The sequence below is a fragment of the Trifolium pratense genome, linkage group LG2 (genome assembly GCF_020283565.1).
Source record: "Trifolium pratense cultivar HEN17-A07 linkage group LG2, ARS_RC_1.1, whole genome shotgun sequence".
NCBI lineage: Eukaryota > Viridiplantae > Streptophyta > Magnoliopsida > Fabales > Fabaceae > Trifolium > Trifolium pratense.
Genome location: NC_060060.1, coordinates 63,388,634 through 63,408,582, shown reverse-complemented (window position 1 = coordinate 63,408,582; position 19,949 = coordinate 63,388,634). Strand labels below are relative to the sequence as shown.

The window sequence follows — 19,949 nt, the reverse complement described above, 5'->3', positions numbered from 1 at the left end:
TTGTGTTATTTATCCGCTGCTAACGTAGTTGAGTTAAGAACTTAAAAAAGTTTTAACTTGGCTAAAACACAATTCAACCCCCCCCCTTCTTGTGTTTTCACACCTTCAATTGGTATCTAGAGCTCTGGTCTGTTACTTTCACTTAACAGTGAGACAGTAAAGATCTTGTGAGAACACTATGTCTGGAGGAGACGATAGTAGCACTAGAACCGGTGAGGCCAGTGGTGCTGGTGGTGGTCCTAGAAATGCTTTTGGTTATGACTACTTAAGTAATGAATCACATGAACATAGTGGCAACAGAAAAGCCCCTATATTCAATGGTGATGCTTCATTATTTGAGTGGTGGAAAGAGAGATTGTATAGCAATATTACTGCTATTGATCATGAGTTGTGGGATTTGGTTGAGTTGGGAGTAACTTTTGAAAACTTAAATGAACATGGAAGATTGTCCATTGAGCATAGAAAGTTACTCACACCAGCTAACTTAAAAACCTACACTAAGCATCATAGAGTAAAGGACATTGTTGTTGGTGCTATTAGACATGAAGATTATGTCAGAATAGAGGACAAGTCTACTGCTAAATCTATCTTTGATTCTATGTGTGCTACCTATGATGGTAATGAAAAGGTTCAAGAGGCTAAAGCTAGTCTTTTGATAAGGCAATATGAACTATTCACTATGCAACAAGATGAAAACATTGAGACTATGTTTACAAGGTTTCAAATCCTTGTATCTGGTCTTAAAGCTCTCAAGAGAAGTTATTCCACCTATGACCATGTTCAGAAGATTCTGAGAAGTCTTCCTATTGCTTGGAGACCCAAGGTCACTGCAATAGAGGAAGCTCAAAATCTCAAGACTCTGAGTCTTGAAGCTCTGATAAGCAATCTCAGAAGCCATGAGATGGTTCTGGATGCTGACTCAGAAACTAAGAAGAAGTCCAAGTCAGTGGCTTTACAGTCAACTAAGACTACTTCTAAGGCTCTTAAGACTCAGCTTTTTGATATTGAAGAAGAATCTTCTGCTGATGGTCAAGAGGATGAGATGAATGAGGATGAGTTTGCTTTATTCACCAAGTTTCAGCAATGGAACAGATTTAACAAAAGAAATTTCAGAGGTAACAGCTCCAGAAATTTTGTCAGCAAAAAGGATGATCAGAAGAACTGCTTCAACTGTAAGAAGCCAGGACACTTTATTGCTGATTGTCCAGAAATGTCTGCTAAAGACAAAAGCAAAAGATACAGCTCAAAGAAGCAACAATTCAAGAGTAAATTGAGAAAGAGTCTGATGGCTACCTTTGAAGAGCTATCATCTGAGGAAGAAGTTGAGGAAGAAGAAGAGGCAAATCTAGCCCTGATGGCTTCAGCTGATTCAGATGCAGACTCAGACGATGAATCAGAATCAGAATCAGATTCTGAAGTAACTGATGAGGTATTTTCTGACTGCTCTAAATCTCAACTTATAACTGCACTTAACAAGGTCATTGAGAAACATCTCAGAGTGTTAAGTAAACAAAAAGTTTTACAAGAAAAGCTTAACACTCTGACTGAACAAGCAGAACATTTTCAAGGTCTTTATCAAGAAACTCTGAATAGAGTAAATGACTTTGAAAAGGGTTGTGCTGTTTGTCACAAACCTATTGATGAGCAGGAAATAGCTCTTCAACAGTTTGTGCATCTCAACCTTGGTAAGAGCAAAGCTGCTAATCTTGTTTATAATGTCATGAGACATAGAGGAGAGGGACTCGGCTATGAATATGGTAGAACATATTCAAAGCTGAAGACCTCTGCCAAAAAGGTTGGAAAATCTTGGGTTTATTATGTTGTTCCACAAAGTGAAGAAGGAAGGAATCTTGGTAATGTTGAAAATAACAAAAATGATCTGAGTGATTTAGAAGCTGACAGCTCAGAGGAACCTAGTTTCTCAGGATCTGGAAAGAAAAGTTCAGAAGATAGAAGTTGTTCAGAACCTGAGAACATCAGTTCAGAAGTTCTGAAAGCTTCAACATCTGAAACTTCAAAATCTGAATCCAAAGGAACTTCAGTACCTGAAGCTAGTCAATCTAAAGGATCAGAAGTTCTTAAAAGAAAAAATTCTAAATCTCAGATGGAGTACAGGACTCAGATTATTTATGATTCTAGAGTCAGTAGATATAATCGATCAGAACATGGGATTGGTGATAGATACAAACCTTGGAATCATAAACAATCCAAATCCTGGAATAATAACAGATTTCAAAAGAAAAGGTTTCAAAAAGGTTATTATTCCAAACCAAGATCTTTCTCTAACACTAGACAACATAATAAGCATTTGTGGACTAACAAGCGTGGACCCAGAAGATGGGTACCAAAAGCTGAAATTATGTACCATTCAGATTTACCAACTAGGAAAGGATATGTCTTACCTAAAGTATGGAAACAAGTTCTATGCAAAGGAAGAAGGGCTTATGTCCTAGATACATGGTTGACAAGTTCTCAAGTTAACAATCAGAACTTGGACAATGAAGAGGAAGAATACTGGGATGACTTTATCATTAACCTTGATGAAGAGTTCTATCGCAATGATTAAAGTTGTTTCTCATACAGCCTGCCACTCAAAGAAGTATCATGAATCATTCATGGTATTTGGATAGTGGATGTTCAAGGCATATGACTGGTGACAAACAACTATTTTCTAAGCTGACTATGAAAGAAGGAGGATCTGTTGGCTTTGGAGGTAATCAAAAAGGAAAGATAATAGGTACAGGTACAGTAGGTAATTCTTCCCTATCTATTAATGATGTTTGGTTAGTTGATGGACTTAAGCATAATCTATTGAGCATAAGTCAATTTTGCGACAATGGTTATGTAGTCATTTTTAATAAGGAATCATGTACTGTATCTAAACAATCTGATAACTCCATTATATTCAAAGGTCTGAGAAAGAACAATGTTTATAAAATTAATCTTTCTGATTTGAATGAACAAAAAGTGATGTGTCTTTTGACCTTGAGTGAAGAAAAATGGATCTGGCATAAGAGGTTAGGCCATGCTAACTGGAGGTTAATCTCTAAGCTTAGCAAGCTTGACCTTGTCAGAGGTTTACCTAAAATCAAATATCACTCAAACACACTTTGTGGTTCATGTCAAAAAGGAAAGATTACAAAATCTTCTTTTAAACCTAAAAACATTGTCTCTACCTCCAGACCATTGGAACTTCTTCACATTGATCTTTTTGGGCCAGTTCACACTGCCTCTATCAATGGAAAGAAGTATGGATTAGTAATTGTTGATGATTACAGTAGATGGACTTGGGTAAAATTCCTAAGAACAAAAGATGAAGCTTATGATGAGTTTAGCATCTTCTGCAAACAAATTCAAAATGAAAAAGGCTACACTATTTTAAAAGTTAGAAGTGATCATGGTGGAGAATTTGAAAATGAACCTTTTGAAAACTTTTGTGAAAAATATGGCATTCTGCATGAATTCTCCTCTCCTAGAACTCCTCAACAAAATGGGGTTGTAGAAAGGAAGAATAGAACTCTGCAAGAAATGGCCAGAACCATGATGCATGAAACAAATGTAGCAAAGTTTTTATGGGCAGAAGCTGTAAACACAGCATGTTATGTTCAGAATAGAATCTATATCAGATCTAAGCTGAACAAAACTGCTTATGAATTGTTCAAAGGAAGAAAGCCTGATATTTCTTATTTTCATCAGTTTGGGTGTACTTGTTACATCTTAAACAACAAAGTCCATCTAAAGAAATTTGATGCTAGAGGTTACAAGGGTATCTTTATAGGATACTCTGAACGCTCAAAAGCATACAGACTGTATATCTCTGAAACACACACTGTGGAAGAAACTATGCATGTCAAATTTGATGACAAAGAGCCTGACCAAGTGTCAGAGCTTGTGGAAGGTTTGTCTAGATTTCAGGTATCAGAGGATCAATATTCAGATATTCCGAACTACACAGAACATCCATTCTCTGAAGAACCTCTGAATACAACAGTTCCTACAGACTCTGAACAACAAAGAACTGAAGCAACTGCTGAACCTGATGTTGATGAGTCTGAAGATGATGAGCCCCCAAGAAATACCTTCAAATACAAGTCATCACATCCAGAGGAACTGATATTAGGCAACAAGGATAGTCCAAGGAAAACAAGATCTCAACTAAGAAATGAGGAATCATTGGTTGGTCTTATCTCAATGATGGAACCTTCAAAGATTGATGAAGCTCTGAAAGATGATGCTTGGATTGTAGCAATGCAAGAAGAGCTGAATCAATTTCAAAGGAATGATGTGTGGACTCTAGTGCCTAAACCTTCACACAAGAACATTATTGGAACAAAATGGGTATTCAGAAACAAGCTGAATGAACAAGGTGAAGTGGTAAGAAACAAGGCTAGATTGGTTGCACAAGGTTATAGTCAACAAGAGGGGATTGACTATACTGAAACCTTTGCACCAGTTGCTAGACTTGAAGCAATCAGGTTACTTCTATCTTATGCTGTTAATCATGGAATAACCTTGTATCAGATGGATGTTAAAAGTGCCTTCTTAAATGGTTTTATTTCTGAAGAAGTGTATGTTAAGCAACCTCCTGGTTTTGAAGATGTCTCAAACCCAGAACATGTTTTTAAATTGAAGAAATCACTGTATGGTCTGAAACAAGCTCCAAGAGCTTGGTATGATAGACTCAGTAATTTCCTTCTTGAAAAGGGTTTTGAAAAAGGAAAGGTTGACTGCACACTCTTTAGAAAAACAACCAAAGAAGACATTTTAATCATTCAAATTTATGTTGATGATATTATTTTTGGTTCAACTAATGCTGCTTTGTGCAAGAATTTTTCTAAGATAATGCAGGATGAACTTGAAATGAGCATGATGGGAGAATTGAAATTCTTTCTTGGAATTCAAATCAATCAGAAGAAGGAAGGAACTTATGTTCATCAATCAAAATATACCAAGGAACTTCTGAAGAAGTTCAATCTAGATGATTGCAAGATAATGAACACTCCTATGCATTCAACTACCAACATGAGCAAGTCAGATGATGAAGGAAAAGTAGATCAAAAGGTCTACAGAGGTATGATTGGTTCCTTACTCTATTTGACAGCCTCTAGACCAGATATTTTATTCAGTGTATGCTTATGTGCAAGATTCCAGTCAGATCCTAGAGAATCTCATCTTACTGCTGTAAAGAGAATCTTTAGGTATCTGAAAGGAACAACTAATCTTGGACTTCTCTATAAGAAATCCAATGATTATGTGCTAAATGGATTCTGTGATGCTGACTATGCTGGAGATAAAATTGAAAGAAAATCCACAAGTGGCAATTGTCAATTTGTTGGTAAAAACCTTATCTCCTGGGCTAGTAAGAGACAAACTACTATAGCTTTGTCTACAGCAGAAGCAGAATACATTTCAGCAGCTAAGTGTTGTACACAACTACTCTGGCTAAAGTATCAGTTGGAAGATTATCAGGTAAGCAGTAACAATATTCCTTTATATTGTGATAATACTGCAGCCATTCATTTATCTAAAAATCCTATCCTACACTCTAGAGCCAAACATATTGAAATCAAACACCATTTTATCAGAGATTATGTTCAGAGAGGCATTATAGATATTAAGTTTGTTGATACTGAAAATCAATGGGCTGACATATTTACTAAAGCCTTACCTGTTGAAAGATTTGATTTTATAAAGAAACATCTGAACATGTTTTCAATCTCTGAATGAAAATTTTTTTTGGGCTTTTAAAGTGTAAGAGGTTATGTATATCAGAACTTATGATTCAGAACATCTGAAACACAAGCTCTGAAGTACTTGACTCTGATAGAGAATTTTAAATAACTCAGAGGCTCTGAACTATTTAAGTGGGAAACGTTTAGTATTCACTGCTGAACAGTTGTCCATTAAAATAGCAGTTACCGAGTAAATTTCTGCACGTGGTCTACGTGTGTCAGGTAGTGGGTGGTTAATGATGACTTTTGGTATTCAACTTTCTGTCAATTAGCGTAACTTCCCAAATTTGCTATTTTCGTGATAACTGTGTGCATTTAAATAAAACTTACACAATACACTTGCACACTTCTCACTTTCACAACCTACACTTTCATATTCTCTCTAAACCTCCAACAAACTTTCTTTCTCTCTCGTTAGTTTCCAAACCCTACCCTATCTCCAACAATGGCTGGACCTTCGTCGTCAACAAAGATTCCACCTTTTATGTTCAAAAATCTCCAAATCGTTGGGAACGAGATGGAGTTTCCAGAATCTGAGCTCATTTTTCTTTCTGAAAAGATGATCGACTTCGACAGTATAAAGGCAAATGGGTTTGATGTGAAACATTAACATCAGTTCAGAAGTTCTGAAAGCTTCAACATCTGAAACTTCAAAATCTGAATCCAAAGGAACTTCAGTACCTGAAGCTAGTCAATCTAAAGGATCAGAAGTTCTTAAAAGAAAAAATTCTAAATCTCAGATGGAGTACAGGACTCAGATTATTTATGATTCTAGAGTCAGTAGATATAATCGATCAGAACATGGGATTGGTGATAGATACAAACCTTGGAATCATAAACAATCCAAATCCTGGAATAATAACAGATTTCAAAAGAAAAGGTTTCAAAAAGGTTATTATTCCAAACCAAGATCTTTCTCTAACACTAGACAACATAATAAGCATTTGTGGACTAACAAGCGTGGACCCAGAAGATGGGTACCAAAAGCTGAAATTATGTACCATTCAGATTTACCAACTAGGAAAGGATATGTCTTACCTAAAGTATGGAAACAAGTTCTATGCAAAGGAAGAAGGGCTTATGTCCTAGATACATGGTTGACAAGTTCTCAAGTTAACAATCAGAACTTGGACAATGAAGAGGAAGAATACTGGGATGACTTTATCATTAACCTTGATGAAGAGTTCTATCGCAATGATTAAAGTTGTTTCTCATACAGCCTGCCACTCAAAGAAGTATCATGAATCATTCATGGTATTTGGATAGTGGATGTTCAAGGCATATGACTGGTGACAAACAACTATTTTCTAAGCTGACTATGAAAGAAGGAGGATCTGTTGGCTTTGGAGGTAATCAAAAAGGAAAGATAATAGGTACAGGTACAATAGGTAATTCTTCCCTATCTATTAATGATGTTTGGTTAGTTGATGGACTTAAGCATAATCTATTGAGCATAAGTCAATTTTGCGACAATGGTTATGTAGTCATTTTTAATAAGGAATCATGTACTGTATCTAAACAATCTGATAACTCCATTATATTCAAAGGTCTGAGAAAGAACAATGTTTATAAAATTAATCTTTCTGATTTGAATGAACAAAAAGTGATGTGTCTTTTGACCTTGAGTGAAGAAAAATGGATCTGGCATAAGAGGTTAGGCCATGCTAACTGGAGGTTAATCTCTAAGCTTAGCAAGCTTGACCTTGTCAGAGGTTTACCTAAAATCAAATATCACTCAAACACACTTTGTGGTTCATGTCAAAAAGGAAAGATTACAAAATCTTCTTTTAAACCTAAAAACATTGTCTCTACCTCCAGACCATTGGAACTTCTTCACATTGATCTTTTTGGGCCAGTTCACACTGCCTCTATCAATGGAAAGAAGTATGGATTAGTAATTGTTGATGATTACAGTAGATGGACTTGGGTAAAATTCCTAAGAACAAAAGATGAAGCTTATGATGAGTTTAGCATCTTCTGCAAACAAATTCAAAATGAAAAAGGCTACACTATTTTAAAAGTTAGAAGTGATCATGGTGGAGAATTTGAAAATGAACCTTTTGAAAACTTTTGTGAAAAATATGGCATTCTGCATGAATTCTCCTCTCCTAGAACTCCTCAACAAAATGGGGTTGTAGAAAGGAAGAATAGAACTCTGCAAGAAATGGCCAGAACCATGATGCATGAAACAAATGTAGCAAAGTTTTTATGGGCAGAAGCTGTAAACACAGCATGTTATGTTCAGAATAGAATCTATATCAGATCTAAGCTGAACAAAACTGCTTATGAATTGTTCAAAGGAAGAAAGCCTGATATTTCTTATTTTCATCAGTTTGGGTGTACTTGTTACATCTTAAACAACAAAGTCCATCTAAAGAAATTTGATGCTAGAGGTTACAAGGGTATCTTTATAGGATACTCTGAACGCTCAAAAGCATACAGACTGTATATCTCTGAAACACACACTGTGGAAGAAACTATGCATGTCAAATTTGATGACAAAGAGCCTGACCAAGTGTCAGAGCTTGTGGAAGGTTTGTCTAGATTTCAGGTATCAGAGGATCAATATTCAGATATTCCGAACTACACAGAACATCCATTCTCTGAAGAACCTCTGAATACAACAGTTCCTACAGACTCTGAACAACAAAGAACTGAAGCAACTGCTGAACCTGATGTTGATGAGTCTGAAGATGATGAGCCCCCAAGAAATACCTTCAAATACAAGTCATCACATCCAGAGGAACTGATATTAGGCAACAAGGATAGTCCAAGGAAAACAAGATCTCAACTAAGAAATGAGGAATCATTGGTTGGTCTTATCTCAATGATGGAACCTTCAAAGATTGATGAAGCTCTGAAAGATGATGCTTGGATTGTAGCAATGCAAGAAGAGCTGAATCAATTTCAAAGGAATGATGTGTGGACTCTAGTGCCTAAACCTTCACACAAGAACATTATTGGAACAAAATGGGTATTCAGAAACAAGCTGAATGAACAAGGTGAAGTGGTAAGAAACAAGGCTAGATTGGTTGCACAAGGTTATAGTCAACAAGAGGGGATTGACTATACTGAAACCTTTGCACCAGTTGCTAGACTTGAAGCAATCAGGTTACTTCTATCTTATGCTGTTAATCATGGAATAACCTTGTATCAGATGGATGTTAAAAGTGCCTTCTTAAATGGTTTTATTTCTGAAGAAGTGTATGTTAAGCAACCTCCTGGTTTTGAAGATGTCTCAAACCCAGAACATGTTTTTAAATTGAAGAAATCACTGTATGGTCTGAAACAAGCTCCAAGAGCTTGGTATGATAGACTCAGTAATTTCCTTCTTGAAAAGGGTTTTGAAAAAGGAAAGGTTGACTGCACACTCTTTAGAAAAACAACCAAAGAAGACATTTTAATCATTCAAATTTATGTTGATGATATTATTTTTGGTTCAACTAATGCTGCTTTGTGCAAGAATTTTTCTAAGATAATGCAGGATGAACTTGAAATGAGCATGATGGGAGAATTGAAATTCTTTCTTGGAATTCAAATCAATCAGAAGAAGGAAGGAACTTATGTTCATCAATCAAAATATACCAAGGAACTTCTGAAGAAGTTCAATCTAGATGATTGCAAGATAATGAACACTCCTATGCATTCAACTACCAACATGAGCAAGTCAGATGATGAAGGAAAAGTAGATCAAAAGGTCTACAGAGGTATGATTGGTTCCTTACTCTATTTGACAGCCTCTAGACCAGATATTTTATTCAGTGTATGCTTATGTGCAAGATTCCAGTCAGATCCTAGAGAATCTCATCTTACTGCTGTAAAGAGAATCTTTAGGTATCTGAAAGGAACAACTAATCTTGGACTTCTCTATAAGAAATCCAATGATTATGTGCTAAATGGATTCTGTGATGCTGACTATGCTGGAGATAAAATTGAAAGAAAATCCACAAGTGGCAATTGTCAATTTGTTGGTAAAAACCTTATCTCCTGGGCTAGTAAGAGACAAACTACTATAGCTTTGTCTACAGCAGAAGCAGAATACATTTCAGCAGCTAAGTGTTGTACACAACTACTCTGGCTAAAGTATCAGTTGGAAGATTATCAGGTAAGCAGTAACAATATTCCTTTATATTGTGATAATACTGCAGCCATTCATTTATCTAAAAATCCTATCCTACACTCTAGAGCCAAACATATTGAAATCAAACACCATTTTATCAGAGATTATGTTCAGAGAGGCATTATAGATATTAAGTTTGTTGATACTGAAAATCAATGGGCTGACATATTTACTAAAGCCTTACCTGTTGAAAGATTTGATTTTATAAAGAAACATCTGAACATGTTTTCAATCTCTGAATGAAAATTTTTTTTGGGCTTTTAAAGTGTAAGAGGTTATGTATATCAGAACTTATGATTCAGAACATCTGAAACACAAGCTCTGAAGTACTTGACTCTGATAGAGAATTTTAAATAACTCAGAGGCTCTGAACTATTTAAGTGGGAAACGTTTAGTATTCACTGCTGAACAGTTGTCCATTAAAATAGCAGTTACCGAGTAAATTTCTGCACGTGGTCTACGTGTGTCAGGTAGTGGGTGGTTAATGATGACTTTTGGTATTCAACTTTCTGTCAATTAGCGTAACTTCCCAAATTTGCTATTTTCGTGATAACTGTGTGCATTTAAATAAAACTTACACAATACACTTGCACACTTCTCACTTTCACAACCTACACTTTCATATTCTCTCTAAACCTCCAACAAACTTTCTTTCTCTCTCGTTAGTTTCCAAACCCTACCCTATCTCCAACAATGGCTGGACCTTCGTCGTCAACAAAGATTCCACCTTTTATGTTCAAAAATCTCCAAATCGTTGGGAACGAGATGGAGTTTCCAGAATCTGAGCTCATTTTTCTTTCTGAAAAGATGATCGACTTCGACAGTATAAAGGCAAATGGGTTTGATGTGAAACATTACTTCTCCGCTCAAGGTTGGGATAAATACTTCAGCATGTTAAATGGTCCTATTTACCCAGATCTCTTGAAGAAATTCTGGATGAAAGCTAAGGTCTTTGACAAGCATGAAGCTAAGGAAGAAGAACGTGCTGCTATTGAGAGAAATCCTAGTTTAAAAGGTAAATCTAGGAAAGAAATGGGTTTATTGGAATTCACTGGGAAACAAATTAGGTCTAACATCTGTGGTATGAACCTAGCTTTCTCACCTATTCATTTTAATGCGTTGCTTGGTCTAGATAACTCTGGGATAGAGTTGGATGTTTTTGAGAAGGACACAAGGTACAGAGATGATCTTCTGGCTCTGATGTGTACAGATTTGAAACTAAAGGGTAAAGTCAAGGGTTTGACTGACGTCTGCAGAGTACTTTTCAAGATCATACTAGCTTCTATCAGTCCAAGAGTTGGTGGCACTGATACCATTTCCTGGACTCATCGTCATCTGATCTACTTTCTTCTGAAAGAAATGAAGGTGAATCTGGGAGAATATTTCTTTGAGAGGATCTGTGAGGCAATCTTCTTAAGCAAATCTCAGAGGAAGACAGCTATAGCCTATCCAAGATTACTCTCAGACCTTCTATATCAAGGTCATGTTGTTGAGAATCTGAAGAAGTTTCATCCGGAACTTGTTGAAAAGAAATTCACTCCTGAAATTCTGAATGCCAGCTTCCTCACCAAGATGCGTCTCATTTCATCCAAAGTGGTTCCACCTCCACAAGAGTTTACAGCTAGTCTTGAAGATCGTCTGTATGTGGATGGATATCCAGTAATTTCTGAAATGGATGCTGAGCACATCATCCAAGACTATCTGGAAGTTCTGAGAAAAGAAGGATATACTGTTGATAGGAGTATGGTTCCTCCAGCTCCTGTAAACATGTATAATCCTAAGAGGAAACCAAAGAGGAAAGCTGTACAAGAAAAACCAGATCTTCTGGCTCAGAAGAAGGTTAAGGTAGAAGAAGCTACTGCTGAGCAAAGAACAAAGAGGAAACATGAAGCTTTGACTGGAAAAGCTGCTGCACCATCATCAAAGGAGCCTATCATTGTTGATGATGAAGAGGAAAGTGAGGAAAGTGAATCCTCTGAATCAAAAACTGAATCTGATGAAGAGTCTCTTGCTGCTCGTTTGAGGAAAAGACCTGCTCCTACTCCTAAAGGTAAAGGTAAGTCTACTAAGTTCATCTTTAATGAAAATGAGATTGGAATAGGTTACACTAAACCTCTCAGAACTGTTTTACCAACCTCTGATATTCCAACCTCTGACAACCCTCTTTCTGAACTAGAAAAACATCTGAGCCCTGACCCTCTCAATAATCAACCTCTTTCTCATGAAACCCACAAATCTAGCTCATCTCCTAAACCAAAATCACCTCTACCTCAACCACAACAACTATCACCTGACATTCCACCATCTGAACCTCAACCAGATATTCCAAATGCTGAACCAACCCCTGAACAACTTGCTCCTGAACCAACCCCTGAACATAAATCTCCTGAACCATCGCCTGAACATATTTACCCTGAATCAACTTCTGACATATCATCATCTGAACCAACCCCTGAACCCCATCCTAACCCAAGTGCTGAACATGCTTCTCCTGAGCGTATTCACACTTGTGCTCCCAAGCCTACAGAGGCAGAAGTTGTGATTATTGACAACCCTGCTACTGAAACACCTAATCTCTCTACCATTCCCAATCCTTCACCCTCATCATCCAACCCTTTTTGTAATCTATCCACTCAGTTTCATGATGACTTAAGTAGATTATCTAAGATAAAGGACAGGTTCTTAGTTTGTCCTTCTGATGTGGACCTAGAAGTGTCACGCATTAAGGCAAGGATTTGCAATGCCTTGGATGATGCTGCTGAAGAAATTAAGGCTGTGATTGGAAGAAGAGACTTGGATGTGATAAGCTTCATGAGGGAAAGTCTGGCTAGGGCTGAATTGAAAAGGTTAACCATGTTTAATCATGCTGGATTTGAACTTGCTAAGCTGGAAGCACTTGCTGCTGCTGAACAACGTCTGAACGCTTTCAAAGTCATCTGGATAGACTCCAAGCTGTTTCAGAGTCTTGAAGCTCAGAGGTCTGAGTCTGAAAGGTTAGAAGAAGCTGCTGCAAGAGTTGCCCAGTTGGCAAATGAGTTGCAACCAGAGGACATTTCAGAGGATGATGTGCTTGCTGTTCAGAATCAAGAGGATGTGCTGATGATTGATTATCCAGAGGAAGGTGAACCCTCTGATAAAGGCAAGGCACCTTTGGTTGAAGAACAAGCGCCTTTGGTTCAAGATCAAGTTCCTGTTGTGGCTGATCAGTTGCAGATCTTTCAAGAAGCTCTGAGGGAGCAGCAAGAAGGTTTGGAAAGGCAAAGGACAGCTCACCTCAACTTGGAATCCAAAGTGGATGGTCTGGTTTCCAACGTGGGATCTCTGAATGACAAATTCGACCAGCTCTTAGCCTTTCTTAAGAAACCCTAGGATTCTATGCACTTGTTTTAAGCTTTCTTTTTATTTTTCTGTTTATCTTCTGAACACTTTTTCTGGTTTATCTATTTCAAGTTGTTTTGTTTATGTTTTGCTTGCTCACTTCTTTCATGTTCACTTGATATTTATATTTTCTTGATAAATAAGAACATAAGAACACAAGATGCTTTTTAAAAAAAAAAAAAACGAAATTTTTTTTTAATGATCTAACAATGTTGCGTACATTGGTAAAAAGAAAAAGAAAAAGACAACCTAATCCTAATCAGATGGATAAAACTCAGAAGAAATCTCTGATTTCTCCTCAGCATCATCTGATGAAATTTCTATGGGATCCGGGTTTTGCTCTTGTTCTTCTTCTTCTTGTTCCTCTTCTGGAACATAGCTAGCCAAGAACTCAACATAGTCAGCATCATCTTCATTCTCTTCAGCTTCAGAATCTGATGAGATGATTATTATCTCAGCATCTTGTGGTTTCTTGTTGTCTTCTTTATTTTTCTCCTCTTCTTCGCGTTTTTCGTCTTCTTTTCTTCTCTTAAACTCTGCGATGCGTAAACTAAATCTTTTCATTATTCCTAATCTTTCTTGTTTCACTTGTTTACTCTTGTTTTTACGAGAAGAAGGCATGTTAACTCGTTCACCTTTTTATAAACCTGTGAGCGCGTTGGTTTTCGTTTTTAACATAAATTCACCTTTGTAACAACCACTCTTCTTCTTTGACTGTCTTGGTTATATAAATTTTTTTTACTTTTTGATAATGACAAAAGGGGGAGTAGTTACGCATTAATTGATAAGTGATAAGTTCAAAACTGAAACCACTTTTATCTCGCTTTTATCCGTTATATTAAAAGTTGTTACTTTTAAGTTGTTTTACGTATTTCAAGGTGGAGACTAAGTTAGTTGAAACTGAAATAAATTTCATAAGTAAGGATAAGTTAAGAGTGCAATTTTAACTTAGCCTTATGAGACTTAGGGGGAGAGCTTGCAAACCTCTCACTCTGAAGAAAGATATGAAACTTGTTTTAATTCAAACCATCTTAATCTTATACTAAATTAAAATATCATGGATAAAACATAAAGTTCAGACTTTATGGAGTATCAATCTTAGGGGGAGCTTGCAAACCTCATAAACCTAAGAGAAACATGATAAGTTAATTTAACAACAATTGTCAATTAATACTGATGTTTGTCATCATCAAAAAGGGGGAGATTGTTGGAACAAAATTGATTTAAAAATGTTTGCCCCTAAATCTATAAAGGTTTTGATGATAACAAAGTATTAATTAACAAGCGCTCAGAAGATGTTCAGAGGATGTGAATTCAGAAGTTCACAAGCGCTCAGAAGATGTTGGACTTCAGAAGATACAACATTCAGAGGATGAAGTCTTCAGAACTTCTTGACTGATTACAAGCTTCATCAACCTCTGAAGATCTTTTGGATATCTGTAAAGATTCCCTTTGCTAGTCAACTCTTCTACCAATGAAGAAAAGGACCTTTCAAGCCTGATCAGTTCAGCTACCCTCTGTTTGTCTGTTCTAACTTGAGAACGTGGGTCTTCAGTTTTGTTAGCTGAATAAGGAAAGTCTTCTCTGCTGTAGTCAAAGTAACTGAAACTCTTTCTTAGTTTTGGATATAACCAAACTGCATCAAGACAGACTGCTTGAAGACAAAAGATTATCAACTCCAACGGTTCCTTTTGCAACGACTCTTTTCTAGTGGTATATATACTAGAAGATTCAGCTACAACATATAACAATTATTAAGGATTGAACGTGCGCTGAACAAACTCTGAATTCTGTGTATACAAGCTCTGAACCTCTTATCAAGTGTTTTTGCACTTTAGTCAAATACTCTGTACTATTTGTATTTGCTCTCTTTAGGTTCATCTAAGAGCAATTGTATATTTTCATATACTTTACTATTACTTGGTGAAACTTAAGCTTGTGTGCTTAAGTGTGAAGTCTCTTGCTTGTGTGCTTGAGCATTGTTGAGAAGTCTCTTGCTTGTGTGCTTGAGCAGGTGTAATCTTGTGTGATTATAGTGAAATCCCTTGGAAGTGCAAGGGGACTGGACTACTCTCGTTTTGTGAGAGGAACCAGTATAAATTGCTTGTGTGATCTCTCTCTCTATCTTGCTTTTGTTTGTGTTATTTATCCGCTGCTAACGTAGTTGAGTTAAGAACTTAAAAAAGTTTTAACTTGGCTAAAACACAATTCAACCCCCCCTTCTTGTGTTTTCACACCTTCAAGAGGGAGAGGGTGTCATGGACGTACAGCCGTTAGCACAACACTTGTGGGATGCCCAAGTGGTGGAAACAATCAAGGTTCCTCACCTCCCTACCTTCGACGGAAAGACGGATCCAAGGGAGCACCTGATGGCAATTGGAACACAAACCGCCATAATCAATGCTCCGGAGCATCTAAAGTGTAAACTACTAGCCGGCACCTTCAAGGATGTCGCCCTACGTTGGTACATGAACCTTCCAAAGAACTCAATTGAGAGTTATGCTGACTTTCATAAAAAATTCATCCACCAGTTTGCTGGGTCAAAACACGTGAAAGTCACATCAACCAGTCTCTTCTCCATCCGCCAAAACCATGGCGAGTCATTGCGTAGTTTCCTAGCCAGATTCAGCGAAGCCACCATCAAGGTCTCAAATCCCAATCAGGAGATGTTTGTGGCAGCCTTCCACAATGGGCTAAAAGTAGGACACTTCAATGAGTCCTTAGCCCAAAAGCCAGCCTCGTCAATGCAAGAGGTAAATAAGAGAGCGGAGTGTTATATAAAGGGCGAGGAAAGTAACGCCGAAAAAAGACAAAGAGACGTTAAGGAGAAGGAATACGTGGGCCGCGCCACCAGAGCGCCTGAACACCCACGACCAAAAGCGGGAGGCCACCAAGGAGACCCGTGGCAAAGGCATCACGGTAAGCCCTACCGCCAACCACCCAGAAGAGAATTCAGGAACCATCCCGCCAATGAAGACCTTACGCCATTAAATGCCTCAAAGGTTTACGTCTTAAACGAAATTCTGGCCACTGGTTTGGCAAGCCTCCCCCCAAGGAGAACCAGTAACATTCCCATGGGGCTTGACGATAATGCCTGGTGCGCATACCACAGGTGTAGAGGTCACTCCACAGAAAAATGCTTCCGCTTAAGAGATTTAATTGAAGAGCTAATAAAAAGCGGACACCTCCGCAAATTCATCGACGATGCCGCCCAAGGGCGGGTTGTCGTGCCAAAAGTCCCCCGCCAGGAGCCACGGGATCCCCCGGGGCCAAATAGGGAGTCTCCCAAGGGGAGAATCTCCGTGAATACAATAGCGGGAGGATTCTCAGGCGGGGGTGAATCAAGCTCAGCAAGGAAAAGGTATGTACGCCGAGCCATCTCGGAAATATACCTCGTAAGACAACCCCAACCATTAGACGTACCAGATTTGGCGTTCACTGCAAAGGATGGGCTGAAGGTAGCGCCTCATGACGATGATCCTTTAGTGATACAAGTCCAAATTTTGAACTGCGATGTAAAGAGAGTACTGATAGACTCAGGAAGTTCAGCGGACATTATGTACTGGGAAGCTTTCAAGGCCATGCAGTTGGCAGAAGAACAATTGCAACCCAACTCAGGAACCCTGGTTGGGTTCTCTGGCGAACAAGTGGATGTAATGGGCTACGCCTCCCTTCTTACCACGTTTGGAGAAGGCAGCAACGCCAAAACTATCAAGGTGCGATACCTGGTAGTTAAAACTCCTTTTACCTCCTATAATATTATTATAGGTAGGCCCGCCTTTAACACATTGGGGGCGGCCATGTCCACTCTATACCTAGCAATAAAATACCCCCTTGATAATGGGGGAGTAGGAACAGTAAGGGGCGATCAGATTCTCGCCAAGAAATGCTACGAGTCCAGCTTAAAGATACGACACCAAACTTCCAGCGCAAGCGGAAAATTCGAAAGAAGACAAGCCGCAATTCCAGGCGGCATAAACATCATAGAGAGCGCAGATATGGATCCGAGAGAGGAATTTCAAGATCGAAGGGTAAGTCCTATAGAAGACCTGGAGCAGGTTCAAATTGGCGATCACCCACACCAGACAACCAGCTTGGGAACAACATTGCCCAGCGAGGAGAGGAGACGAATCATCAAAATCTTGAAGGATAACGCTGATCTATTCGCATGGAAGCCTTCAGATATGCCAGGGATTGACGAAGGGGTGATAACGCATAAACTTTCGATATCACCCAGCACAAAACCAGTCTCCCAAAGAAAAAGGAAGGTGGGAGAAGAAAGACGAGTCGCTATAGCGGAGGAAGTAGAGAAACTAAAGGAAGCCGGATTCATTGAAGAAATAAAATACCCCTCATGGTTGGCAAATGTCGTCATGGTGAAAAAGGCCAACGGAAAGTGGAGAATGTGCGTGGACTTCACAGACTTAAACAAGGCGTGTCCCAAAGATCCATATCCCCTACCCAACATAGACAGGTTAATTGATGGCGCCTCGGGGTGCAAGATGCTGAGTTTCATGGACGCCTACTCCGGATACAATCAAATAAAGATGAACCCCTCAGACGCCTGCCATACAGCCTTTATGTCGAACACCTGCAATTATTTTTACAACGTCATGCCTTTTGGGTTGAAGAATGCGGGAGCAACATACCAAAGGTTGATGGACAGGGTTTTTGCCAAGCAAATAGGGAAGAATTTAGAGGTATATATCGACGACATGGTAGTAAAAACTTCCGAGGGAAGTCGCCATGATGATGATCTGTTGGACATCATGGGGTCAGTAAGAAAGTACAACATGAGGCTAAACCCAGCAAAATGTTCCTTTGGAGTACAAGCCGGGAAATTTTTAGGGTTTATGCTCACCAACAGAGGAATAGAGGCTAACCCCGAAAAATGCCAAGCCATCATAGACATGAGGAGCCCTACATCCGTGAAAGGAGTACAAACCTTGACAGGCAGAATAGCGGCACTATCCAGATTTCTATCATGCGCGGGCGAAAAGGGTTTCCACTTCTTCGCATCCCTTAGAAAAAATGAGAGATTCTCCTGGACACCAGAATGTGAAGAAGCCTTCAGACAACTAAAAGAGTTCCTAGCATCACCGCCCATCTTGACACGCCCATTACCAGGTAACACCCTTTACCTATATCTCGCAGTTTCGGATAGAGCCATGAGTACAGCTCTAGTTCAGGAAATAGAGGGTGAAGAAAAACCTATATACTTCGTAAGTAGAACCCTAAGGGGAGCAGAAACAAGGTATCAAAGAATAGAGAGGTTATCTCTCGCGGTAGTTGTCACAGCCAGAAAATTAAGGCAGTACTTTCAAAGCCACCAGGTAGTTGTTAGAACAGATTACCCTATCAAGAACGTCCTCCGAAAGCCAGACTTGGCAGGAAGGATGGTAGCGTGGTCCGTTGAATTATCAGAATTTGACATCACCTTCTCACCTAGAGGGGCCATTAAGTCACAAAGACTAGCTGATTTTGTATTGGAAATGTCTACTCCGCCAACAACAGAGAAAACAGCGTCTTGGACACTCTCAGTTGACGGGGCCTCCAATGTGCGAGGAAGTGGAGCCGGAATAGTACTGGAAGGACCAGATGGCGTTATGATAGAACAATCACTACGTTTCGCCTTCAAAGCCAGCAACAACCAAGCAGAATACGAAGCTTTAATAGCAGGAATGAAGTTAGCAAGCGATATGGAGGTAAAAGAGTTAAGGGCCATGAGTGATTCCCAACTGGTAACCAACCAAGTATCAGGGAAGTTTCAAACGAAGGAGCCGCAGTTAATCAAATACGTGGAAAGAGTTCAAAACCTAGCTAAGCATTTCGATTCTTTCGAATTAGTTTACGTTCCCCGCGAACAAAACATGAGAGCAGATCTATTGTCAAAGCTGGCGAGCACCAAAAAACCAGGAAGCCATAGAACCGTTATCCAAGAGACTATAAAAACCCCCAGCATCAGCGGGGAAGAGATGATGATGGTAATAGAAGAAGAAGACTGGAGATCGCCCATTATCCGGTACCTCCAAAAGGATGAGCTCCCGAAAGAAAGGGAAAAGGCTTTCAAATTGAAGAAAATGGCGGCATGGTATTCAATGGTAGGGGATAAGCTATACAAAAGGGGATTTGCGTCCCCCCTCCTTTTATGCGTCAGTACCGAAGAAGCCAAGCGCATCATGTCTGAAGTACACGAAGGATCGTGTGGTAGTCATATCGGTTCAAGAGCATTGGCAGGAAAGATATTAAGAGCAGGATTTTATTGGCCAGATATACATGATGATACCGCCATGTATGTAAGAAACTGTGACAAATGTCAAAGACACGCCAACCTGCATCACGTTCCGGGGGAGCCACTAAAGTCAGTATTATCCCCCTGGCCCTTTTTCATGTGGGGTGTAGATATCGTTGGTCCATTTCCGATTGGCTATAAACAAGCGCGATGGATCATCGTCGCCGTGGACTACTTTACGAAATGGATTGAAGCAGAACCGGTATCCAGCATCTCGGCGAAACAGGTAAAAATCTTTTATTGGAAGAAAATCATCTGCAGATTTGGATTGCCCAAATATATCGTATCCGACAACGGTACCCAGTTCGCCAGCGAAAAGGTCGTAGAGTTCTGTCGAAGCAAAGGAATCAAAAACACCTTTATATCAGTGGAGCATCCACAAGCTAACGGACAAGCAGAGTCAGCAAATAAGGTGATACTAAGAGCC

At 39.0% G+C, this 19,949-nt stretch overlaps 1 protein-coding gene across 1 annotated transcript; it reads left to right on the top strand.

Annotated features, from left to right (window-relative positions):
• Positions 1-307: 307 nt before the first annotated feature.
• Positions 308-18,813, top strand: LOC123905201 (the record flags this gene model as incomplete). The annotated part of the gene is made up of 4 exons (XM_045954827.1): positions 308-1,432; positions 2,620-3,309; positions 15,762-17,435; positions 18,745-18,813. Coding segments are annotated over 4 exons (3,558 nt in total), but the record flags the coding sequence as incomplete, so codon positions are not given.
• Positions 18,814-19,949: the final 1,136 nt, after the last annotated feature.